At 46.4% G+C, this 24,642-nt stretch overlaps 1 protein-coding gene and 1 long non-coding RNA gene across 2 annotated transcripts in view; both read left to right on the top strand.

The window, feature by feature from the left end:
* The first annotated feature begins 2,048 nt into the window (after nt 1-2,048).
* Nucleotides 2,049-9,695, top strand: LOC116669328. The gene is made up of 3 exons (XR_004326694.1): nt 2,049-2,150; nt 8,420-8,502; nt 9,501-9,695. It is a non-coding gene; the product is annotated as an uncharacterized LOC116669328 (long non-coding RNA).
* Nucleotides 9,696-9,786: 91 nt separating this feature from the next.
* The window catches only part of HS3ST3A1 (heparan sulfate-glucosamine 3-sulfotransferase 3A1), a 77,041-nt gene continuing 62,185 nt past the window's right edge, over nt 9,787-24,642 (top strand). The window contains exon 1 of the mRNA XM_032498837.1: nt 9,787-11,587. Coding sequence (XP_032354728.1) covers nt 10,986-11,587 — 602 coding nt within the window. The 5' untranslated portion in view covers nt 9,787-10,985. The remainder of the gene's footprint in view (nt 11,588-24,642) is intronic.

Here is a 24,642-nt window from a genome sequence, read left to right as displayed (position 1 = left end):
ACCTACTCTTGGGGGATCATATGGGAACTAAGTGTGATTATAGCTGCAAGGCACTTAACACACAGTAAGAGTTCATACATCTTGGCTATTTTTATTAAGCTAATGGCATTGATACAGGTTTGTTGTGATCTGATTTCTGTCCTCCCCAAGATATGTTCAAGTCCTTCTCTTCAGTACCTGTGAATGTAATTTTATTTGGAAATAGGATCTTGGCAGATGTGATCAACATTTATGTTAAAATGAAGTCATATTGATAGATATTTTTTTCAAAGGAGACATACAGTTGGTCAATGGGCACATGAAAAGATGCTCCACATCGCTAATCATCAGGGAAATCCAGATCCAAACCACAGTGAGATATCACCTCACACCTGTCAGAGTGTCTGTCATCAAAAAAATCACAAATAACTAATGCTGGCAAGGATGTAGAGAAAAGGGAACCCTTGTACGCTGTTAGTAGGAATGTAAATTGGTGCAACCGCTGTGGGAAACAGTATGGAGGTTCCTCAAAAAACTAGAATTAGAATTACTGTATGATCCAGCAATTTCATTCCTGGGTGTGTATCTGAAGAAAACAAAAATACTAATTTGAAATGACAAATATACTCTTAATGTTTATAGCAGCATTACTTACAATAAGCAAGTTATGGAAGCAACCTAAGTGTCCATCAACAGACTGAATGGATAAAGGTGTGGTTAGTCAATATTTTATAGTAACTATAAATAGAATATAATCTTAAAAAATTGTGAACCACTATGTTGTACCCCTGAAACTTACATATATTGTAAATAACTCTACCTCAGCTTTAAAAAGTGAAGTGAAAAAAATGAAGTCATACTGGATTAGAGTGGGTCCTAAGTACAATCACTGGCATCCTTGTAAGAAGAGATGCAGGCAGACGGATGCGCAGAGGGAAGGTGCCACGCGAAGATGGAGGCACAAATTGGAGTGATGCACAGGCAGTCAAGGACACCAAGTTGTCAGCAGCCACCAGAAGCTGGAGAGAAGCAAGAGAGGGTCCTTCCCCAGAGCCTTTGGAGGGAGGATGGCTCTGCTGACACCTTGGTGTCAGACTTTTAGTCTCCAGAACTATGAGAAAATAACTTCCTACTGTTTAAAACCACCTAGTTCGGGGTAATTTGTATAACAGCCCTAGAAAAATAATACAATGCGCCGTGATTCATCCTACACCGTTAGCTGCTTAATAATATGACTGAGAAAAAAATGATAGAAAAATGTATAGAAAATTATATAGAAAATGATCATTAGAACTAAAAAGGGGTATTTATTTTACAGTTGTACCACATGTATTTTCATTAAAAACAACAACAACAAACTTTTGCAATCGTTCTGTTCCAGAAGTCCCAGTACAGCTTGAAAAGGACGAGCCAGTGAGGAAAGAGAAGACAGGCATTAGTTCTTTGTGCTGGCATCATTTGGACCTTCATTTGGGATAGTGAAAATGCCATGAAGGAGAAAGCAGTAAAGGAGGGTGAGTTTGCAAGTAACACTGTTAGAACCTGAGCCTATATCTGACTCAGAATAGAAACCCCGTGGGGAACAGAAAATAAAACATTTCCTCTTGATAGTCACAGTCTGTTCCCTTTTCAGTTACCCAACTGTGTACCATGGTTTTTTCCTCCAATGATTTTGCAATTAATGCAATATTTTCCATCATCTATAAAAATTCATTATTTTTTTCCCACCATCTCCCTGTGTTTCATGTGCTTTATGAACCAGCTTGCTGAAGGCAAAATTTGCTTAAGTGGAATATTGCATAATTTGAGGAGCGTCCACAATGATTATTCTAATTTCAGTTAATATTCGATGTATTAGTCATAGTTATTTTTTTCTATTTTTTTTGAATTAATCATTAGCAGGGGAAATGAAATGGGTCCTAAGAGGACTATCAATTCAAATCTCTTGCCATAAATATAAAGCTATTTGTGTTTATGTGTCTATGTTAATGTATGATGTGAATGTGCCTTATCTAGGTGTTCCAGAGAATAATGAAAAGGAGATTATTTGGACAAAGAGAGAAGAGACCCTCATCTTGAATTAACAGGATGAAGTCTTAAAAGCCTTTTGAACATTTAATATCCTGATCAAATAAGACTGTAGGAGATCAAACCATCCAAACTTTAGGACTGTAAGTATTTAATGTAGACCAAGTCAATGTGCATAAAAGTATTGGCAGTAATTAATCTCGCACTCAGTTGCTTACTAATGTCTGAAAAAGCTCTATGATTGCATAGAAAAAATAATCAGAACTAAAAAATAAAAATAAAAACCATTTGTTGAAAGAGATGGTATCCATAGATGGGTTAAGGCGTGCCTCATATGTTCTGATGAGTAAACTAAGCATGCGGGTCTATACCTACTCCAGAGAGTGTGACAGGCACAGAAATCTCAAGCTGGAAATCGGGTGCACGTGAAATAACTTTCTTGTGCTTTTGAAAACTGAACTGCATTTCCATTTTGAGCTCCTGTCTTTCCAAGTGACAGAAACATAACCTCAGTCCGTGCTGGGTAATCTCCAGGTCTCCCCCGCCTCCCCCTGCTCCCAGACCCTTATCAATCCCTCTGCTCCCACTCTGTATTTCCTATTTGGCCTTAGCGATGCCAAGATATAGGGAGTCTGGGCTTTGGCCCTTGGTGCCCATCCACTGGTCGTCTGACGAGCCGCACTTTGTCCCACCTGTCCTAGGTCGCCAGCCCAGGCCTCTCAGGGCTGTGTCATGCCTTGTCCTTGACCCCCAGGCTTCTCCAGACTCTGCATCCTTATCCAGACCTCATTCTGTCTCATGTTCCTTCTTCCATGACTCTGGGACTTTGAGGGGACCCTAGGGAGTTGTTGCTGGAGCTTTCTGCTGAGGAATCCACAGTCCCGCTCCTCTTCCTCTCTCAAGCTGCTCTGAAGTGGGGGATCTTTTTGAGCCTTGCCCCTTCCCTGGCCCTTCCTGGGCTGGTGGGCAGAGGGGGACAGGACGTTGGCTCCTGCTCAGGAAGCCCTGGCACGTCACTCTCCTGCTTTCCCTCTGATTCAGCTCCTTCTCACATGGCACAAGGAATGCATTTAAATCTCCTCTGGAGTTGGGGAACCAAGGAAACGCACTCAGACTCTCCTTTATTGTTCAGGTCTATTATTTGTGTCCCCATCCTCCTGAATTTCACCTAAAAGATTAACTCAATTTTTACCTACTATTAAAAAAGTATACAATATCCTTTAAATAAAAGTAATACTAATATTATAATAAAGAAAAAATCATGGACTCAGCATCCTCTCCTTTCAGAAAAGAAACTGAGAGGAGAACAAGTAAAAGTAACCACGTAGCCCTCCTTGAACCGGCTTTTAGCTCTCGGTTACTTATGTAAATCGGTCCCATTTTTCACCTAACAGTTTTTATTTCATCTAACACTTAACTTCTACTGGAGCCAAGGGACTTTGAGAGCCCAAATGGTCAGTCTACAGGAAATGCCCCTTGAACTTTCTGCATGCCAATTCACTTCTCAATAAGGTGTACCCATTTCTTTCCTATGTCACAGAATTGGAGAGAACTGACTCGGGACAAAAGCAAGAAGCCTGAGAAAATCTCTGTGTACTTATCAAACTTTCTAGTTATTTTTGGCTAAATCAATAATTCATGAAAATGATCATTTATCAAGACCTTAGTTAAAGCTCTGTCCCTTGGGGGAGGTGGGTCTCTGGAGAAATAACAGAACAAAGAGAACCCCAGATGCTTGGTGAAGTGTCCCAACCTGGTCTCAGAGTAAACCCGGACCTCACTGTGTGCTCCGAGGCCCCGGCGTGTTCGGAAGACGTTTGTGCTCCGAGGCCCCTGACAACAGCAAGCCTCTGCAAGCTTAGGACTGCACCTCTTGGCACGCGTCCCTGAGAACAATAGGTGTTAGCTGGGTAGGGCAGGGGTCATGGAGTCCCTGGTCCAAAAGGCTTGCAAAACACTGGAGTAAGCAAATTTAACGGGTTTCTTTACTGAAGAGTCACTTTAGAGACTGTAATATGCTGATGTTTATCAGGAGTGCTGAGGGTACAGGTTTTCAAATTTACTCTATCACAGAACACTCTGCTGTGGAGTGCTTCCCAGGGCTAGGGCTATATCTGGGGAAACTCTGGTCTCTTGAAGCATTGGAAATGGCAAGAAAAAAATCCGAGCATCCACTCAGAGTAAGACCTACCCCCAGGAACAACCCTCAGAGCCCAGCACAACGCCTGGCACTCAGGGAATACCGTTAGTCTCTCCCCCGCCACCCTTTACTGTCCAAACTGCAGAGATGAATGCTGGTCAGTGCTACCGGTCAGGACAATTCTTTATACTGTCTTGTAATAATTTTGTTCATTTTCTTTCTCAATCTGGAACAACCACCTTGCTTATCTCCATCTGCAAAACTCTTACTCCTTCTTCACCAAGGTTCTTCTTAAATTCCACTTACTTTGGGAATTCTTGGCCATCCTTCTATTTTATTTGAACTCTTAATGATTCACAGGATAGCAGTGATTACCCTTTTAATTATCATGGCACCAGAGATTGAGAAAACACTTTTGCTTCCAACATGAGATGAGTAAGAATCAGATGTGATTTAACAGTAATCAAAATAGTCACTTAGTCACTGTGACCTCATTGGAAGGCTGCTTCATCCTTTGGTGAGAATGGACATGTGACCAAGGCTGTATCTTTAGTGACTTGACCCACCTTCAAGTCCCACTTGGCTATTTGACTGCTGCCTACTTGACTCCGTTTCTCCAACCCTACTGGCTGGTCCCCAAGTCAATTTAGAGCAAGTGCGAGCATGCCTCACTGCAGAGACAGATGAAAAAAAAAAAAAGCCAACTAGCAAATATACACCAGGCTGACTAGGGAGGGGCAGAGTCAATGGGGACACTTGGAGTGACCTCTGACTTCGACTTTTCTTTCATCTGCTATATCTCTCCTATTGCAGATTTTGTTGTTTGTTTCTTTGTAAGGTATTTTGGATTTTCACTATTTGTGCCCTCTGCCAACATTTCAAGTTGGGATGCCATGATTTTATAGTTGGCATCAAACTCTAGTCTCTTCACTGGCTCATCCATGTCAGGCTTTTCCAACCTATCCAGCATTCAGCTCTCAAAGTAGTTTCTAGAATGCTGCCTTCACTATTCCTAGGGTTGGGAACAAGAAATCAAGCATTTGAATTTGAAGTCTGAAGATCCTAGACCCTAATTTTTTGGTCTCCTAAGTTAAAAGAGAGAGAACTGAAACATTTCCTTAGGGCTAAAACAAGTACAAATGAAGATCTGGTCACAGTTCATTAGTCAACATTTCTTGACTGTCCCTTGTGACAGCCACATTGGTGCTTATTCCTCGGACCCAAAATATCATGTCCCCCCAGTCAATTCCATAAGATGCATTTTGAAATCCACTACCTCCACCAAATCTCCCTCCTAATTTCTAGCTAATTATTGTCACGTTTGCTCTGTCCTCATAGGAACGCGTCACTGAGTTGGAACCCTGTCCCCCAGCCCTGGCACTGCCCCTCAGCCCTGGAACTGCCCCCCAGCCCTGGCACTGCCCCCCAGCCCTGGCACTGTCCCCCAGCCCTGGCACTGCCTAGGAGAAGCTCTTTCAGGGGAAGTCTTCCTGACGAGGCAAATGCCACCATGCGCATCTCCACAGCTGTGCAGCAGAAGCTCGGGCTCCCTCGAAAACTCATTCGCGGCCCTCAGGGTCCGACTCTTGTTTTCTTCTCTGTTCTTGTTTTGGGGCTACTTCCAGCCCCCTCGAGGCCAGCCTGCACTTGCCTTCACACTGAAACACAGGCAGTTCACAGTGCACTGCGCCCCTCCCGCCTCAGCTCCTAGGTGGCGCTCTCTCAGGCTGGGGCGCCCAGCCCCGAGGCCTCCTCTGGGTTCGCTGTTCGTCAGCAGGTCCTCACTGGGCATCTCCTTGCACCAGGCAACGTGCTAAGTATTCCAGGTGTGCCTCTGAGGAGTGATCCTGGGCGCCTTGGAGTGCGCATAGTCTAGGCACGGGCACAGACATAGCCACGCATATAACACAACGGACCCCCCCTGGAGTCTGTAAGGAAAACTGCTGAGAATGCTGAGAAGCTGGACCTGGAGGCTTGATCAGACAAGGGGCAGAGGATGCACAGGGAAGTCATCCTTGAAGATGTGTTTTGAGCTGATATATGAGGGATCAAGGTGCTGCACATTCTCGGTTGAAACACCATGCTCCTTGGGACAGGAAGGGACAGGGCACATCTGGGAACTGAACATGAATCTGGTGAGTGTCAGCACCTCTGGTCATTCATTTGGACACAGGGCAATCTTGCATTCTCAGGAATGTGTGCACATTTTGTCTTTTAGATTATTAGCTCGTAAGACCTGTGTTTCCCCAGATGCAGGACATGATCTTTTTGTCTCCCAGTGCCATGTTACTCTCTGCTCCCGCTCCAGGAAGCTGACCTGGAGAGTTGACACCAATGGGTTCCCCAACTCTGGCTTCCATGTTGGTTTGGCGGGTGGGGTGCCTGGCAGGAGAGGGAGGCAGGGATGAGGGCGAGGAACAGATGGGGAAGGAACAGGGTAGTGCAGGTCGGAGGGTCGCTCCTAGTTGTGTCAGTCCTCTGGGATAAGGGGAGGTGAAGAAGGCCTAGAGAAGCACACTAGATTCTTTGAGAAGAACCATTTGTGAATCCATACCCATCAGTTACGCTCATTGTTACAGGCTTGCTCTCCATTTGCTACACGCGGCTGGGAAGTCTTGGTCTTTTTAAAAAAAATCTGTCTCCACATCTGTCTATCCATACATGTAACTTCATATATAACTTCGCATATATAGCTTTATAAAGAGAAAATATACAAATAATATATAATGCACAGATATAAAGTATAAACTATATATAACTGTAATGTATAAAATTAGATATTACATAGTTATAATTTTGTAGTAATATAAAATACATTTGATTTATATAATCATTATAATATATAGTAATATAAAATATACTATTAAAAGTTATGTGTGTATATATATAATTGTAAAGGAGACAAACCAGTATATAAATCATGGTCATCTCCAGGCAATGAAATTTGAAATTCTAAGTGTGACTTGTTTTATTTTATTCTTTATGTTTTATTGTATATGTAAGTGTTTTAAATAAGCATGAATTATTGGTTCTAAGGCAGGTAGGAGAGTTATTTTTTAAAATATTCCTTTCTGAAAAATGTAACCCTCTGTGGGTGGGTGTGAGGGAAGGCAGGTGATCTCTGGTGCAGCAGAATGAAGGGGGTTATAAGTGGGGGGGCCTGAGGTCAGATGCCCCAGAGGATGCTGGGTGAGGACACGGAGCAGCAGTGGGCCCCCGCCGCCTCAGGGAGAGAAGGGTCCCAGAGCTGGAAGTCACTGAACACCACCCTCACCTGTTTTGCCACCGAGTATAAGACTGGCTTCCATGACAGCAAGAGCTCTTCTGATAGAACCTTACCAGTTTCAAGAGGTGGCTATAAGCTTTAATATGAAAGAGAGAGGGACAAACTAGAAGAAACTGGGCTTTGTTGTCCCTCGTGCTTGCTGGTATTTTGGGAGCCATTTTTCTCCCTTCAAAATGTCACTATAATGATCAGCTTTGACTGGTTTCCATTCTAATAAATGCATCTGAATGGATGAAAGGAAGCACTTTTTAAACAGTGTGGAGTACGACCATAACTAGTGTTATCATGAGACTTTAATCAGTCCTCATGATTTTCTCCATGATTAGACATAGTGCCACATACTGGCCCCCTGTTGTTTTGTCAAGAATCTTTCCCTGACCCTGTCCCTGAGAGGTTGCCTTGGATGGGCCGTGTCCCACCAGAACAGCTCACTGCTTCTCTCACAGGCCCTCCTCTACATGACTGTTCCTTCTAGGTTCTGACAGCCTCTCCTTTCCCTCGTTCCTTTAGCTTAAGGGCCATGACAACTCCAGGGTTCTTGGGCTATACCATGGCCTTTGCTTTCCCACTCTCTGGAAATAAACATTTTGTAAATAAACCCTCCAGGAATTGTCCTAGTTTGGACACGCTGTTTCCTGTCAAGGCTCTGACAGATACACACATCTCTCCAAACCACGTCCCCCTGTGCTGTCCAGTATGGTAGCCACTCGCTTGTGGGCATCGTGCATTTAAAATGTGGCTCGGCCCTATAAAGCAGTGCTGAAAGTGTAAAACACATGCTGGATTTTGAAGACTTGGTATGAAAAGAAAGAACCTCAATAAGTTTTACATTACTACATGTGAAAATCACGTTTTTAGGGTGTATTAGATATATTACTAAAATTAATTTCACCTGTTTCTTTTTACCGTTTAAAGGTGGCTACTAGAAATGTTAAATTACCTATGGGGCTTGTATTTATGGCTTATATTTTATTTCCAATGCACAGAGCTGCCCAAATGTGAAAGCAAAAACGCATGATACCCTGCCATCCTGGAGCTGGGAGGAAACTTGGAGATCATCATTTTCCCGGTGAGAAAGCCCTAGCATGCTTGTAAACATTTACGGGATTGCACAAGCTTTCGGAGTAATTTTAAATGGTCTTTTTTGGGTCTGTCTTCTGCAAATCAGCCTGAAATACCTAGAGACAAAACTTTAAAATATATTAAGTTCAAGTTGGTTTTAAACCTCAGCTGGATTGTCGATAGCCAGTTTTAGGACACAAAGAGGCATGAGAGCTTGCTGTTCATTGGTATAAAAGCCCGCTGCTTTACGGGAGTGGAACCTAACAAGCGCTTCACTAGTTTGCACAAAGGGTTGGTTGGGATCGGTACTTCACGGTACTGATACCAAGTCCAGTAGTGCGTGTCTACCCAGCCGGCACCAATGGGGCAGTTCCACCCAGGCACAGAGTCAGACCCACGGGGTCTCCTTTGGAAGGTTCAAAAGGACTTCCCAGACCTCCATTCCACGTCAGATAGAGCACAGAGAGGCAGGCGGGCGAAGTCCGGACATTGAACAGCAGGATTTTCTCGTGAGTCCCCTGCACCCCCGTGTTAGCACCCGTGTGGGCCCGCAAAGCCGCCGGCACGACGTGCAGGGGCCCGTGTGAGGAGGCCAAACTGCCGCCCACATTTCAGGGCGTCCTGCTGACACCAGGAAGCCAGGAAATCGGAAACAAATCAGATTGGAATTAAAAACCACCTCATGCAGGTTCCACGGGCCACCTCTCTCCATTAAACAGCCAGGCGATTAGCATCCCTTCCTGACCTGCTCTCTGAGGAGCGCTCTAGGAGGGCACAAGGTCAGAGGAGGCAAGAGCTAGAGGAAACCGCAGCTTATGGAAGGACACTTAAATCCCTCACTGAGGCGCACGCGTGCAACACACTGAAACTCCATCAAAAACTGGGCATACGGATTTGGAATCGGAGCTGAGAGATGTATCTACATCTGTTTATCTCTATCTGTCTATAAATTTCTCCCTTTGATTCATTTATGAGTTTATTTCCTAAGAGGTTACTCCTTTCCAGGTCCTGGGGAACTCTCCATCATCCTAAACTAATACAAGGGAAATCAATTGGGAAAAACAACAACAACAACAACAAGATCCCCAAGCACCAAAAGCTGCTGAAGGGAGAGAAGGTTTTGCTCCAGAGCCCGCAGTGAACAGCAGAGTAGGTGGAAGTCGAAGCCGCTGCGGAGGAATTCGGTTCACTCCAGACAAACGGGGGCGTGGCGCGCTGCGCCGTCCCGGGAACTGCAGCCAACAAAACTTCCAGAGGTTCGCGGAGGGGGCGGGGCGGGGACGGGGCAGGGCGGAGGAAGGACGTAGCAACACGGGAGGGAGGGAGCGGAGCTCAGGGAACTCGGAAGGGTTAGGGCTGTGACGGGCTGAGCAGAGTTGGAGAGGTTGGGAGCCCCCCATAGAGCTAGCAGCTCCCTGGGTGGAAGTCAGGCCCTTGGGGATCCGGCCTCCCTGGCTGTCACTCAGAAGTCCCGGGAGCCACCTCAGACCCTGCTCCGCGAGGCTACCGGCTGGGGTGGGGGTTGGGGGCGGAGTGGGGAAGGGGCGTCGCTTCTGTCGCCCCCGCCCTCTCCCATGTCGTCCGGTAGCCGAGGGGTCCGCGCCACCTTTCCTCCTTCGCACCCTGCCCGCCCCGCTGCGCTCGTCCGGGGGCTGGTTCGGCCCTGGCCGTTGACGTCACCGCCAAGTTTGCTGCCCTCGGAGCCCCACGTGTGGCGGTGGCGGTGGCGGCGTACTGTGAGGCGACGGGGCGACGGGGAGGCGGCGAGCGCAGTGGCCGCGGCCGCTGACAGGTCTCCTGCAGCTGGGCTCAGCCACGCCGCTCCCAGGTGGGGCCTGAGAGTAGCCGGAGTGGCCGGGCGCGCGTGAAGAGAGACCGACTGCTCGGGGAGGGTCCTCTGACTCCAGCTCTAGCAGAGGAACTCCGGGGACCTGGCCTTAGGGCTGAGAGGGCGCGCCCAGGGGGGCCAGGGACCGAGGAAGCAGGACTGGGAGGCGCTGTCCCTGCCGCGGTCTTCGGTGCACGGAGCTCAGCGGCCCCGGCGCTGCGCGTCCCTTCAGCGGGACCGAGCGAAGGATGCGCGATCGCTGAGCTGGGATCTGCGCCGATCCGGGGCCGAGACGCACGCTTTCGCCATCGCGGCCGCGACCCCCATTCCGGCGACTCTCAGGGAACTGGTGTGCCGAGCGCGGCCCCAGACTCAGGACTTGGGCGAGTCTGAGACGATGGTTTCTTAAGCACGGCACCACGTCCCCCTTCCTGCCCCCTCGACCGGAGGCTAGGATCCCGCGCGGAGCTCCCAGGGCTCCCGGGGCTCGGTCTTCTCGAGGAGCCCCGGCTGCCTTCGCCTGGGCAGCTCGCACGGCCCCAGGGACTCAGGGCGATGTGGCCTCCGTCCAGCGCGCAGTCCCTCCCGGAGGATGTCAGGGCAACTGGCCGAATCCCGACCTAGCATGGCCCACGCGCTGCCCGACGTCGCCTCCGGCTAGGATGGCCCCTCCGGGCCCGGCCGGCTCCCACCCCACCTCTGCCGAGCCACTGTCCCGCAGCATCTTCCGGAAGTTCTTGCTGATGCTCTGCTCTCTGCTCACATCCTTGTACGTTTTCTACTGCCTGGCTGAGCGCTGCCAGACCCTGTCTGGCCCCGTCGTGGGGCTGTCGGGCAGCGGCGAGGAGGCGGGGGCCCCGGCTGGCCGTGTCCTGGCCAGAGGCCCAGGGGAGCCGGCGGCGTGGCCTGCGGCCGCGCGGAGAAAGCGCCTCCTGCAAGGGCAGCCGTGGCTGAGACGCCTGCCGCCCGCGCCGGGCGACGCCGCCGCCGAGGAGGCGGCCTGGGAAGAGGAGCCCCCCGGCCTGGCGGGGAGTCCCGGGGGCTCCGGGGCCGGGAGCAGCGTGGCCGAGAGCCCGCCGGGGACCCTGGCCCTGCTGCTGGATGAAGGCAGCAAGCAGCTGCCGCAGGCCATCATCATCGGCGTGAAGAAGGGCGGCACGCGGGCGCTGCTGGAGTTCCTGCGCGTGCACCCTGACGTGCGCGCCGTGGGCGCCGAGCCCCACTTCTTCGACCGCAGCTACCACAAGGGCCTCGCCTGGTACCGGTGAGCTGGCGCGGGACAGGGCGGGCGGGGGCAGTCAGAGCGCAGGGTGGTGACCCTCAGTTCACCTCCCTCCCCACTTCGTGCGGAGGGCAAAGGGTCATCAGTGGTTGTCCGTAAGATGAGGGGTCTGGGTTCCCCACCTCGCCTTCCCCTTCAGGGGAAGTGGATGTCGAAGGCCGGGTGGCCGGAAAGTTTTGGCATTTGAGATTTTTTTCTTTAGTCCTCAGGATTCCCTTTTCCCCAAATAGCTCTCATCATTTTCTCTTGCTCTGTGAAAAGTATCCCTGCTCTGTTGGTAGGTAAAGAGAAAACAAAAAAAAAAGTCCCCCCCAAGTTAGAAGTCTGTGCAGTTCCCAGGTATGTAACCTATTGGATCCCTTTCTCAAGGAAGCCTGTTTTTATTTCTTTTTTATCTTGTGAGCAGTTCCCTGTGGTTAATGTGGTCTTTGCCAGCCCCTATTTATTTTTCTTAAGCCTTTGCTAAGAAATAATTGTCCTGGGTGGTAAGTAATACAGAGATTTAAAGTGCCAAGAACTGGACTCTATGTATTTGGGAAATATACGTGAGCACGTGTTTCAGAGAAGGCTTCGTTGGTAGTAACTTTGTTTGGGGCAAGGAAAGACTTCTATAAAATGCTTTCTCTATTTGTCGGGAAGAGTACCGTTTGTCTCTGGACTGGCAGAAATTTTTCTAAAGGACTGTCTAACAATTCTCTTTATAAATGAGGTTGCCGAATTTTTTTAAAGGAAGAAAAGTGGGGAAAAATAGGAAACTCGGTTACATTGTGAGGAACTGTCCTCGCACAGTGTGGGAAACAATTCTGATTCAGATCTTAATCTTAAATTTGCCCATCTTCTCAAATTCAGACCATCTTTAATAACAGAATAAGCCAAACTCTAATAAATCTTAGTGTCACCTGATTTTTTTTTTTGCCATGAAATATTGGCCTTTTTCCTTTCCTCTGAGTACAATGAAAAGTTGCCCTACCAGAATTTTCCATTTTATAAAGTTGTATCATGTTTATTACATATGCATTCTCCTTGTTATTTAAACTAAAACAGTATCACAAAAGTTCCAACACCATTTAAATATATTTCAAAAGCCCACTCAATTAACTATTCATCCCCAAAACAGAAGTAGACATGATTTGACAAGTTTATTTACATGAGGGTCAAGCAGACATTGAGATGGATTTCAGGAGCCAAATTTACAGTAATCCAACTCATGAGAAAATATTTGGTCCTGAAAGTCAAATTCAGACATTAAACTTGTTTAAAACAGTAACTTTACATTTTTTGGAAAGAAAAACAAACAGCCCTCCCTTACTATAGTATATATATCATTTAAAATCATCAGCCACTTAAAAAATCCCCTTGTGTTTCTGTCATTTATGTTGTATCCTCTGGGAAGTCCTTATAAAAATGACCTGTTGAATCTGGAAACAACAGGTCCTTCTTCTTAGCACAAAGGCAGCTCTGTTTTTTCCATCAAGGACACAAGAAAGAAGTGATTAAAGACCCCTAAAACTCTTATCTATAGCAGTTTACGCTGAATTCGGCCTGCTACAGTGCTCTAAGTGAACACATTTCAAGCCGACTGCCTAAAACATCTAAGACAATGTTGGACTCTGAGGTACTATTAAATATGGTGAAATATTTAGTACTGAAGTCCTTTATTTTTGTTTTGCCTTATAGACTTTATTTCCACAAAGTAGGACTGTTTCTTCCCATTCCAGAAGTACTGGAGGGCACAGTATATCTACAGAGCTGAATCTGATTTTCTGTGGACTTTTCCGAGTTCGTGTAAGAGAAGGAAGGTTTCAAGGTAACTAGAAACACAAGTATTAAAAAAAAAAAAAAAAAAGGAAAAGTCATAAACTTTTAGGCTACTCTCACTTGGAAACCGGATGCGCGCTGTAAAGTAAATATCTCCTTGGATTGTTTACTTCAGTAGAGGAGTTTTACAAAGCAATTTATGGCGGTTACAAAAATAACTACACAGTAGACTCCATGGTTTGGTGAATTTAATTTTCCAAGTGTTGGAGCAAGGTCTTTGTTTTACCATTTGCAATGGTCTTTTGTTGGATGCATAAATTTAAGTTTAACTCAATTACATGGAAAAACTCTTATTAAAAAAGTCCAACCTATGGAGCCTGGATTATACAATTATTTAATGAAATTTTGCCACAGTTCTCTTTCATCTTGACTCTGAACTTGGGAGTTTGATGTTTGTGAGCAAGATTGAAGACTTAACTGTGAAAAAATAATCGCACAAGATGCCACTTAACTATTAAGTGCATTTTAGCGCTTGTATTTAGCCAGCATTTTAGAAAAAGGGATTCGGTTAGACTTTCCTGAATCAGCCTGAAATTTGTAATAGAGGCTTTCTAACAGACACTGATGACCACACACACACACACAGAAATGGAAAGAAAACCCCAGGATTTGAACCCTGAAGTGAATTATGGAAGAGAAAAAAATGTACAATATTTTTAAGATGCTTGTTGACATAGGAGAGTCATAAATGTCTAGCCTTATGTTTTTTGCTCAGTGAACTCCCAGTTTGCCGTGATAGTTTGTTGTGGCAGTGCCCCCTACTGTCCTGACAACTTCAGAAATCTGTTGCCTTTAGGGAGTCTGAAGACAATCTCTTAGAAATTGAGTTTGAGAGTTAGAAATGCCTGTTGCTAAAATGTTTCAATAAATTTCTCTCTCTAGGAAAAAAATGTAAATACTTTATGAACTATATCCCAAGAATAATGTAATCAACAATGTCTTCATTTGAATAAATTCATAGTAAAGGCCAAGAAAATGAATTTATTCAAAATCGCTAAGAGAGAGATTATCCTTATTGATTTAAAATGTCCTACTATTACTCTAAAATAAATGAAAGAAAGGAAGAGTTTAATATGCCAGGAAATGTGTTGATGAACATTTAGGACACATCAGTAGAGTTTTCTGGTTATGAAACTCCACCCTGATGGGTTTAGAGAACATTCCATATTTCTTAATTTAGCCGACATGGTATCAGTACAACAAATGTCTGTGGCTGGCCTGTCGCGGGAAGGCCATCCTTCACCATGGACAGTCTCCATTCCCATCATCGTGCGCGTGCTGGGCTCCTGATGAAGGGTGGGGAGTTGTTTCGCTAGCTTCAAAACTTCGAGATCTTTTCTGGAAGTCAAGACCAAATGTCTCTGCTGTAGTTCAAGCACAGGTGAACTTGGAATTCAGTGAGAAGCTCCCTCCCAACTCTGCCTGTCTGTCTGCACCAACTGGAGGGTGTGGTTCTTTTTCTCCTAAGATGAAAAATACCTGTCCATAAAATATTTGAAGATATGTGTGTGTGTATATATACTGTGTATGCATATGTGCTTATGTATGTGTGTGTACGGACATGTTTGAATATGGTAACACTTTAGTCTTGCATTTGGGGACAAGATACTAAGTATTCATTATCTCATCTCTTATACCAGTATGTCTCTTTCCTCCGTTTTGACTGATTTTCTTTAGTGAGACTGGATGATTTCTGCAGAGAAGATGATTGCTAAAATTATTTCACTCTATAGCATCCAGGAAGATCACAGATTGCATAATCTTTGACAGCTTGGAGTTTAGGGGTTTGTTCTTTCCGTGATTTAATCATCAGAATTCACTGTTCTCTGGCCCTGAACGATCACTGCCCTGTTTATCGAGTCCACTGTAGAGGCAGGCTGAACAGAGCAACTTTCGGTTCCTATCAGGGCAGTCGGCATTTCATAGCAGCTGGGAGCAGCTGCAAGGCTGCACCTCCGTGTGCAGATTCCCACCCTTTTGAGCCACCAGCCCTTCTACACGAAGGGTTGGAAATGAAATTCGAGCCAAGGGAGTCTGGCCACCCATGCAAGGTCGTGTGGACTGACGTCCAAAGCGGCTCTGTGTCCTCAGAGGGGGTGAAGGACATCAGGAGGGATGAAAGGTGGGGGAGAAGCTGCTCTGGGCCTTGAGTCTAGAGTACGTGTCTATGGGAAGGCAGGAGAGGGCATAATTTCTTTCATGTGTGTGCCCCCAGGAACCCTCAGTGACTGGACTCTCCATCCAGTGAGAGTTGCAGACAACCTCTGCGGGAAGCCACCTGCTGCCATTCTGTTTGCCCTGGGTCGTCTCCCCAGTAGACCGCCTGGGCAGGATGAGCCAAAGTCTCCTTCGTGTGTGTGTGTGCACGTGCATGTGCATGCACCATGCAAGTTTCGTGCGCACGCACACAAGCACACAAGCGTGCAAGAGCAGGCACCCGGTAGGTGCGGAAAGTGATAGAATTTTTATAACAGGAAAGTTATTTAGTGGTTGTGGAACTTCTGAGCCATGTCAGGCACCCAGGTGGAATGGGCTTTGGACTGTTGAGTCCAGGCATTAAAAACAACAGCAGCAGCAACGAAGCACACGGGGTGCAGCTCGGAAGTGGAGAGTGCCTTGTGTGAGCGGTTAGGCCCTGGTAACCATGAGCCTTAGCATGTGCTGATGTGTGTGAAACACACAGCCACCTCGGAGCCAAACCCTCCACAGTATTGTAATCTGCCCACCCCCAAACACCAAAAACGCTTTGGCCGGAACACTTGTCTCATATAAATAAGTCTGTTGATTGGCCAGGAAGGAGTATGTGCCAACTCTGTGTTCTAAGGGGGGGGGGGTGAGAATGAAGTAAGCGTGTGCAATTAATGACAACGGGGCTGACCTTACATAGACCAGATGCTCACGTCACTGGAGGAGAGTATCACAGAGCAAACAGACCGACTTGATATAAACAACCAAGGTCTCCTATCTCTATGGGATGCATTCGAACAATGCACATCCCAGTCACCATCAGTCAGGTTCTGGGCTGGGTCAGGAACTTTACAGACGGGGGACTTTTCCTTAGGGGGACGTCTTCCTCCACCAAGGAGCAGTGTCTTGGCTGATAAAGAGCATCATTTCTCCGTGTGCTTCCTAACGATCTTAGACTCGAAGCTTTTAGAGTGTTTGTTTCTGCTTAAGTAATGAGTTATAGTTGTGGAAAGAGGTTTCTAATCAGAGGAAACCTCACCTAAGTAATATTTTAACCCACCTAGTTTTTGCGTTTTTAAGAATGTCTTTAAAATGTTTGCCTGTACTTTAAAATCTTTACTGATTTGATACAGTTTTAAAATCTCTGCCAGAGGTGGGGAGATACTGATACAGTTAATAGATAAACTTATGTGAAAGACACTTATGTGAAACCAGAACTTAGAAATGAGGGAATGCTGAGTCCAGTGAGTTGAAACATCTTCCCAGCTGCTTGCCTCCAATGATGCAACTCCTGCTTTTTCATGTCACTCATGTGGTCATGACCCTTCTGCCACTAACATTTACTTTTAATCTATGATGACTTGAACGCTGTATTCCACAAGTTCAGATTTCCCCTGTTTCAGTTGTCAGATGACAGTAAATGTAGAAAGAAAAGGAGAAATGTTTATTAAGAAGGAAGTTTAGTACTTGTCACTAGTGACATGCTTGCAAAGGTTTAAAAAAAAATGCTCTTCACCGACTCTTGAGAGCAGCCCACTTGGAATGTGACATGTAGCGCCACCTAGTGGGAGGGAGAGTCGGCAAGGAACCCAAACGGCTCAACTTTGAAAACCTCATCATTATCAGAGTATATTTGGTCCTACTTAAAAAAAAAAAAAAAAAAAGGAGGGAAGATCGTTAGGTAATGCTTATGGCAAGTGTGATCTGATTCTCGTGGCTGAGCTGCACTCCGCCTCTCTGCCAGAGCCTCTTCTTTTAGGCAGGGAGGTTGTCCTTTGGAGGGAAATGAAAGAGACTGGCTTGACAATAAACCTGAAAAACAAGGTATAAGTGATTAGGAGATTTATATTAGAAATGTGCATGACTGGAAGGAATGCCATATGTCCCAGATTAGTTTGTTAGTGTGTTTTGCCTCTGTTTCTGAAAGCCAGCTTCACATGAAAATACTTCCAGATGATTTCATTTCAGCATCAGTAATGCAGCCTTATTTCTTCCCCTGTGTTGTACAGGCTTTGGAGGAGGGTCCCAGGATTCTTAACAAGCAGCCCACAGAAGCCTGCTTAACCCTTAACATCCTTGAGATACACTGTGGAAGCTGCCTTCAGAATTCCCACAGGAGACAGCTTCCTGTGACTGCAGCCCAGTGCTGGGGAGGGTGGGCTGGCCGAGAGGGGTGGCAGGCAGGTTGAAAGTAAGGCAGGACGAAAGGGGAAAACAGGGACGTGACAGTGGAGGAGCCCGGAGGACCCCACCCGCACCCAGGGGTGAGGGTGACACTCCCTTGTTGTGTTGAGGTCATGGATCTCCAGGTAGAATGCAGTGAGGAGAGCTGCTTCCCCCAAACCCTTGCCCCCGGTCTCAGCAGGAGAAAGCGTCAGACCGACATGAATGGGTGGAGCCGCTGCTAAATACCTAGTCAGTGCTCTGCAAAAATGTCCAGATCATGAAAACAAAGTAAGACTGGTAGACTGTCACTGCTGGGAGGGGACAAAGAGACCAATTACTGATAAGTAAGTATAGCCTGGAAACCCTGGAGTAGAAAAAGGGCGTTCGTGGAAAAACTGAGGGCGTGTGAGTAATGGGGGCGGTCTGGCTCACGGTATCACGCCAAGGTGAAGTTCTTGGTTTTGATCCTTGTACCAGGGTCACGTAAGATGATAGCCTCTGGGAAACCGGTTAAAGGGGTCTCTGAGGACTTTCTGCACTGTTTTTTAAATTGTGTTATCTAAAAGTATTCCAAGACCAAAGGAAAAACTGCAACATTAACAAAGAAGGCAGAGGGCCCGAGGGCTGCTTCTGCAGCCCTCAGCCCCTTTCCCTCCCTCCCCTCCCGAAGGCCCCGGCTCCCTCAGCCAACACCTGTTGCTCCAGACGTGCTGGTCTTTCCCTCAGCTTATTTCATAGTAAAACTGGCTCACCGCTGCCCTCCTACTCTCTTGTCTCTGAAGCACGGACCGTTCTGTCTTTCCTTCTCTCTCTTCCTTACGGCTGGCAAATGTAAAGTCAAGAAGGTATAAAAAGTCACCCAGTCCTGACTGAAACCTTCTTGTGCTGGAGAGCAAAATCTTTGATGTCAGTGACAGGTTTCTGAGAACACAAAGAACTGAAGTCGGGGTCAGAGGAAAATCCGACCTGGGCATCTGGCTTTTTTTGCTGCAGACGTAGGCGGAGCAGTTGTCAGGGGTGGGGAAGTGGGTTATGGGGTGAGGAGAGCCGGTCGGGCCTGAGGACGCTCCTTACAGCTAAGATAATAGCACTGCCCAGATTTGGGGGGTCAGCTTAAATATCTGGTCTGCTTCCTTGACCTTGTGCTTGTGAGACCAGCCAGGGGAGCGAAGCAGACTTGGAGCAATCATGAGGTTGAAGGATAAGGGAGGAACGGAGAAAATCCAGCCTCCCGTGCGCGCTGGAGGACCGGCCCTGGCATCCTGGGTGGCTCTTCTGCTGAAATGGCTGAGCCCAGCGTTGCAGTGTTATCAGACTCAAAGTTCCTGTCTGAGTGGCATGCTCAAGATTTCTGATTTTAAACACATAGTTGTGTATCTGAGGCTCTGGTTTAATGGTTGGTTTATTAATAGAGTAATGAAAAATCTGCCTTGAAACATTTCCTTTGGTATTTTTAACAACTGTAAAAATAAAAATTACATTTTTACTTAAGCATAACAAAACAGTACCAGCCACATCTTGAGACTCAAGTTAACAGCATTTCCTCTTAGTCGCTGGTCCACTTGGATCTGTTGTGTGACCTGCGTCCTGCGAAGGACAGGCTGCTACATGCTTATGTGGATAAAAATAGCTTCTGTGACCGAATGCCGCTGTGGGCTTGTTGTTTGCGTTCTGCCACACTGGTTGGTGTACAGCTTTCCTCATGCATGTGGAACCTTTTTAAAAACAGCGAAAATTTGAACCCTGTGAAGTACATTTGAAGTTTGTCATTGTCGTCTCTGTTTCATTTATCTCCACTCTGAATTTTGTTATTTCCATCCTTCTACTGACTGTGAGCTTAGATTGTTCTTTTTCTGGCTCCTAAGAGGTAAAGTCATTTATTTGAGATTTTCTTTTTCCTTAGTGTCGGCATTTATAACTGGAAACCTCCCTCTTAGACCTGTTCTTGCTGCATCGCATGCATTTCGGTGTGTTCCAATTCCACTTTAATTTGTCTCAAGATATTTTTTTGATTTCCCTTTTGATTTCTTCTTTGACTCGCTGGTTTTTCAGTAGCATATCGTTCCACTTCTACATACTTGTGAATTTCCCAGTTTTCCTCTCATTACTGATTTCCAGTTTCATACCATTGTGGTTGGAAAAGACACTTGATATGAACTCAATCTTCCTGAATTTGTTAAAACTTGATTTGTGGCCGAGCGTACTATCTGTCCTGGAGAATGTCCCACGTGCGTCCTGCTGCTCTTGGATGGGATGTTCGGTGTGCATCAGTCAGGTCCGTCTGGTCTGAAGTATAGTTCAAGGCCAGTGTTTCCCTACTGACTCTCTGTCTGAATGATCTAGCTGTCATTGTAGATGTAAGGTAATGACAGCTACGTTTGTGGAGCCCTCACTGGATGATGCTAGATGAAGTTGCATGGTCTAGACATTTTATTAGTGTTATTAATATCATTAGGTAGGTCTAGTTACTTATACTTACTGTCTTTTATAGATCAGGAAACTGGGCCTCAAAAAGGAAAAGTAACTAGTGTGAGGTCATCTGGCCAAGTAAGCAGTAGACCTGGTGCTGGGCCGAGGCCCACCCGCCTCGTGCGAGCACTTCACCACTGCGATGGTCCGTCATGTTCTCAGACAGAATTTGGCCACGTGTGGTTCCTGCCTCCACAGCGAGCCACCAGCGGCTCAGGGACGGGGTGGGGGGGTTGAAAGGCTGGTCCATGTGAGAGAGGACATGTTGGTTCTGAGTATTGTATCTGAGGTTAGAAGCAAGGCACCATGTCAACATACAGTTGAAAAAGTGAATTTTTAAGTATTTAAATATCCTTGTGAGTCTGTTGGCCTATATGGAATAACTAAAGCCACCTCTACTTTTTGTGTAATTCTTTTTTTTTTTTTTAAGAAATAATCTAATCTGGTCACAAAGCTCATCCTGTTGAGAAGATCAGAAGCCCTGAGCCATTCAGTTGATTTTTCACCCGTCCATTAAAAAGTAACAGTAATCACGAAATGAAACTACTCAGTGGTCCGAGCGAGCAAGCTTCTTCCTTCTGTCCACTGCGGGGAGGAGGCCAGAACAGCATCAGAGACGTAGTGGGAAGGTGCCTGCTGTGCCTGGAACTGGGGCAGGGTGGGCTGGTGGCTGCGCTGCCCCACTCTCCCTTTCGACTGTAGGAAGCCCCCAGCTAGCCAGTCCTGCGGAACACGGCTGAGTCACTGCCAGAGTCCACCTTTCTCACTCTTCTGAATCTGCACTTTTTGGTTGACCCTTTTAAAAAATTCTTTAGAAATATTAATACTCCCATTCTGGCCATAGGCCAGTTTTTACCCCAAAGGATTCTTGTATCTTCATTTTTATTGTTATTAATAATTTTTGTCTAATTGATATCCTACCAACTGGTCATTGCTAGCTCTAAGCCCTTTACTGTAGTCGGGTCATTGCCAAACAAGGCACGGCTGTTGGTTTGCACTTCCTTTGGTTCTAGCCAGACAGCAGCATAAGCTCTAAAGGATGGGGGGACTAGAAGGTGCCCTAGAGATGGTCTTCCGCATGTGAAGAAACCAGAGCGCCTTGCCCAGTGTTACGTCAAAAGACAAGGGCTCAGGGCTTCTTATTTTCAGCATAAAGTTCTGGAGACAATTGGGAAACCATTACATGCTCCAAATTATACAAATTTAGTTTTGGGGGATTTGCACCAATGACAACAAATATTCCGGAAAACGGAACAATTGATAGCGTTATTTTTCCTCCTCCCAGAACTGGTGAATGGAAGCATTGGATTGAATTGAGTCAGTGGTCAGTCCTCTTTACTTTTCTGGTTTTCGTCACAGATGTTTTCCCCAATATTGTGATGCTCACAGATTGTGGAACAGAGTGTTCCACGACTGGCCGAGGGAGCCTCACAAGCAGTTTGTGTTCTATGGCTGTTACCTGCTTGTGAAAGATTAGTGAGGGAAACCCAAGCACAGACAGGAGCAAGTTTGCATTTTCTCTCTTGAGTGCTCAGGGTAGGAAGTAATCAATCAAATTTCGGGAATAAAATTCCCGCTCCCTTTTTCAGATCACTTACTTGGATTAGATCTCTCCTTTCAGTAGGAAATCTCAAAGTTGCCAGGCTGGTTTGAATGACAAAGTCAAAAATGGTGTGTTTGTTACGGTCATAAATCTTTGCAGATTCTCATTAAGCTCAGGTATTTAAAAAGGGAACTGGATTGTGTTCCCAGGACGAACTGCTCCCTCGTCACCTTTCTTAACTGACACCATGTTTGCTCACAATCGATGTTTTGAAAAGTTCTGGCGGTGAGAAAAGGCCACAGTCGCGGTGAAGTGATTTCGTTTCGCAGACAAAGCTTTCGAGTAAACAAAAAGTGGCATCTGTCTGTTTTTTTCCCTTACAAATTTCTGGTGGACTTTATTCTTGTAGTTTCTTTCATCAAATGTTGTGGTTTTGGTTTCTTTTTTTTTTTTTAAAGAAATAAAGACCACTTGTTTTCCTTCCCAGTGAGGCCTTTCCCTTTCTTCTCGGCGTAGGAGGACTTGGGGTTACAGCACTGTGTGTAGAAAAGGCTTCCCCAGGGCCGGGGGTCTCCTAGAGTGCCCTGCTGGGGTTTACTGATGGAAGGAAAACACACTGGGTCTGTTTCATATTTATATGGTGGGGGAGGTCATGGGGCGCGAACGCTTGTGATGAAAATTCTTGGGAGTTTCAGGTGCATTTGCCCCGTGGCAAAGGGTGGCAAGTTGGAAGCAGACACTCGAGACACCTTCTTGGCTCCAGCTGCTGGTGACCGAGGAGGAGAGTAGACTCATGATCGCCAGGGCCTCTGAGTTTTCAAAGGAATCTTGCAATACTGATTTTGTAACATATCGAGAACCTATTGACATATTAAAAACCCAAACTAAAACCAAAATTCTGCATGAATGGAATAAAATAAACTCATCTGAGGGAGTACGACTGCTCATTTATAACTCACGGCTTATGGGGAAGATCGGTATGTTCTGAGAGGTTTTCAAACTGTGAATCCCAAGATACTAGTGTAAAACACCACCGACTGTGGTATTAATGGAAGGAGCTACAGCAGGTTCAGACAGGAGCGCGAGCCCCATGTAGTCAGCCAGGCAGGTATTATCCTGACAGACGGGGCTCAGCATTTACAGCCACATGTAGGTCAGTGTGTGCAGGAGGGCTGGATGTGAAATGTACTTGGAGTAGCGGCTCCCAGTGGAAGGAAGTGGGGAAGACACTGGCTAGTGTGAGCAGACGTCCCGGGTGCACAGACGAATGAACGTGCTTCAGGGTCGCTCGGGAAGCTACATGTGAGCATCCCCTGCTGCGGATTCAAAACCTCAATCTTTTTAACCTTGTAACTCCAGGGCCTGAAGCTGGGCCTGTCACAGAATAGATTCACTGTTTGTTTAATGAAAAAATGATGCCTTAAGCCATAGGTCAGCAATTTTTTCTGGAAAGGGCCAAGAGTAAATATTTTAGGTTTCATGGGTCACACGGTCTCTGTCACAACTATTCAACTCTGCTCCTCAGCAGGAAAGCAGCCTTAGACGACGTGTAAATCACTGGGCACGGCCATGTTCCAGCAGAACTTTATTTACCAGAAAAGCCCTTGGCTTGCCAGCCTAGTTTGCAGACTTCTAGGATAGGCGAAAAGCCTGAAGTACGTCCCAGGGTCTTCCCTTGCTTTACCTGTCGTGTGACTCTCAGGTGAGTGTCCACCCCTGACGTTCATGGGCAGTGTTGTGGTGCACGATGTGACGGACTAACCCGCACTCGAGGTCCAGCCCAGAAACGACAGCTCCTTGCCGCTGGGCGAGGCTGGTATAGTCCATCCTGGGCAGTGACCTGTGGGGACGTCTCGAAATACGCAGAGTTGTTCAGGATGATGGTATTTCATGTAAAGGTGACTCAATGACAAAGATTCTACTTTGGAAGAGACATCATATAGACACAAATCAAAGCAGTCGTTGGTCATTTTTTAAGAAACGCTTAGTACTGCGTTTTGCTGTCCTTGACTCTGTCCTTGAGTAAGTGTTTACTCTGCTGGAGCTTCTCCTGTTTGCCTCTTGTCTTGGAAACCTGGGCCTCCTGCGCTGGGGTCACACTTCATCCCCTGATCTCTCTTCTGAGTCAGCATTCGGTCTTTGCAGGTGAGGACCGAGGACAGGGGAAGCTTTCTGAGGATGCTCAGCGGTGTGGGCTGGGGGTCTGGACTTCAGTCTAGATCAGCACTGTCCAACAAAGATGGAATGGTGACCGCACATGTCCTTTTAAATTTTCTAGTAGCCTCCTTAAAGAGGTAACAACGAAGAGGCGACATTCATTCCAATCATATTTTGATTTAATCCAATATGTCTGAAATATCATTGTTTAAACACGTGATCAACAGTGACAAATCAGTGAGATGTTTTGTGTTTTTCATACAAAATCTTCCGAATCTTGTTTGCGTTGTATGCTTGCAGCACTTCTCAGTCCTGGCTAGCCAGGTGTCAGGTATTCAGGAGCACCCGAGGCCCGTGGCTACCATACTGGATGGCGTAGCTCTCGGGGTGGGGCTGGGGAGAGGTCTTGAGGGCTCTCCATAGGGGCTGATCCTGCAGACATTCTCCGGCTCTCGTGAAAGCCCGTCCCAGGTGGCATTCGTGGGTGGAGGGTGCAAGCCGAGCCAGCGCTGTTAGGGAAGGGCTGTGGCCCTGGAAAGCAGAGGGGAAGATTTGCTCGACCTTTTGGTCATAGGAATGATAACATTTTGTGTGGGATGCTAGCAAGGATGAAAGGGCTGGGGGAAGCTGGAGAATATGTGAAGGCTTCTAGCGCAGATATATGTTTATCGTTAACTGTGACTGTAAGCGGGGACAC

The sequence above is a fragment of the Camelus ferus genome, chromosome 16 (assembly GCF_009834535.1).
Source record: "Camelus ferus isolate YT-003-E chromosome 16, BCGSAC_Cfer_1.0, whole genome shotgun sequence".
Classification (NCBI taxonomy): domain Eukaryota; kingdom Metazoa; phylum Chordata; class Mammalia; order Artiodactyla; family Camelidae; genus Camelus; species Camelus ferus.
This window is presented reverse-complemented; position numbering and strand designations above follow the sequence as displayed.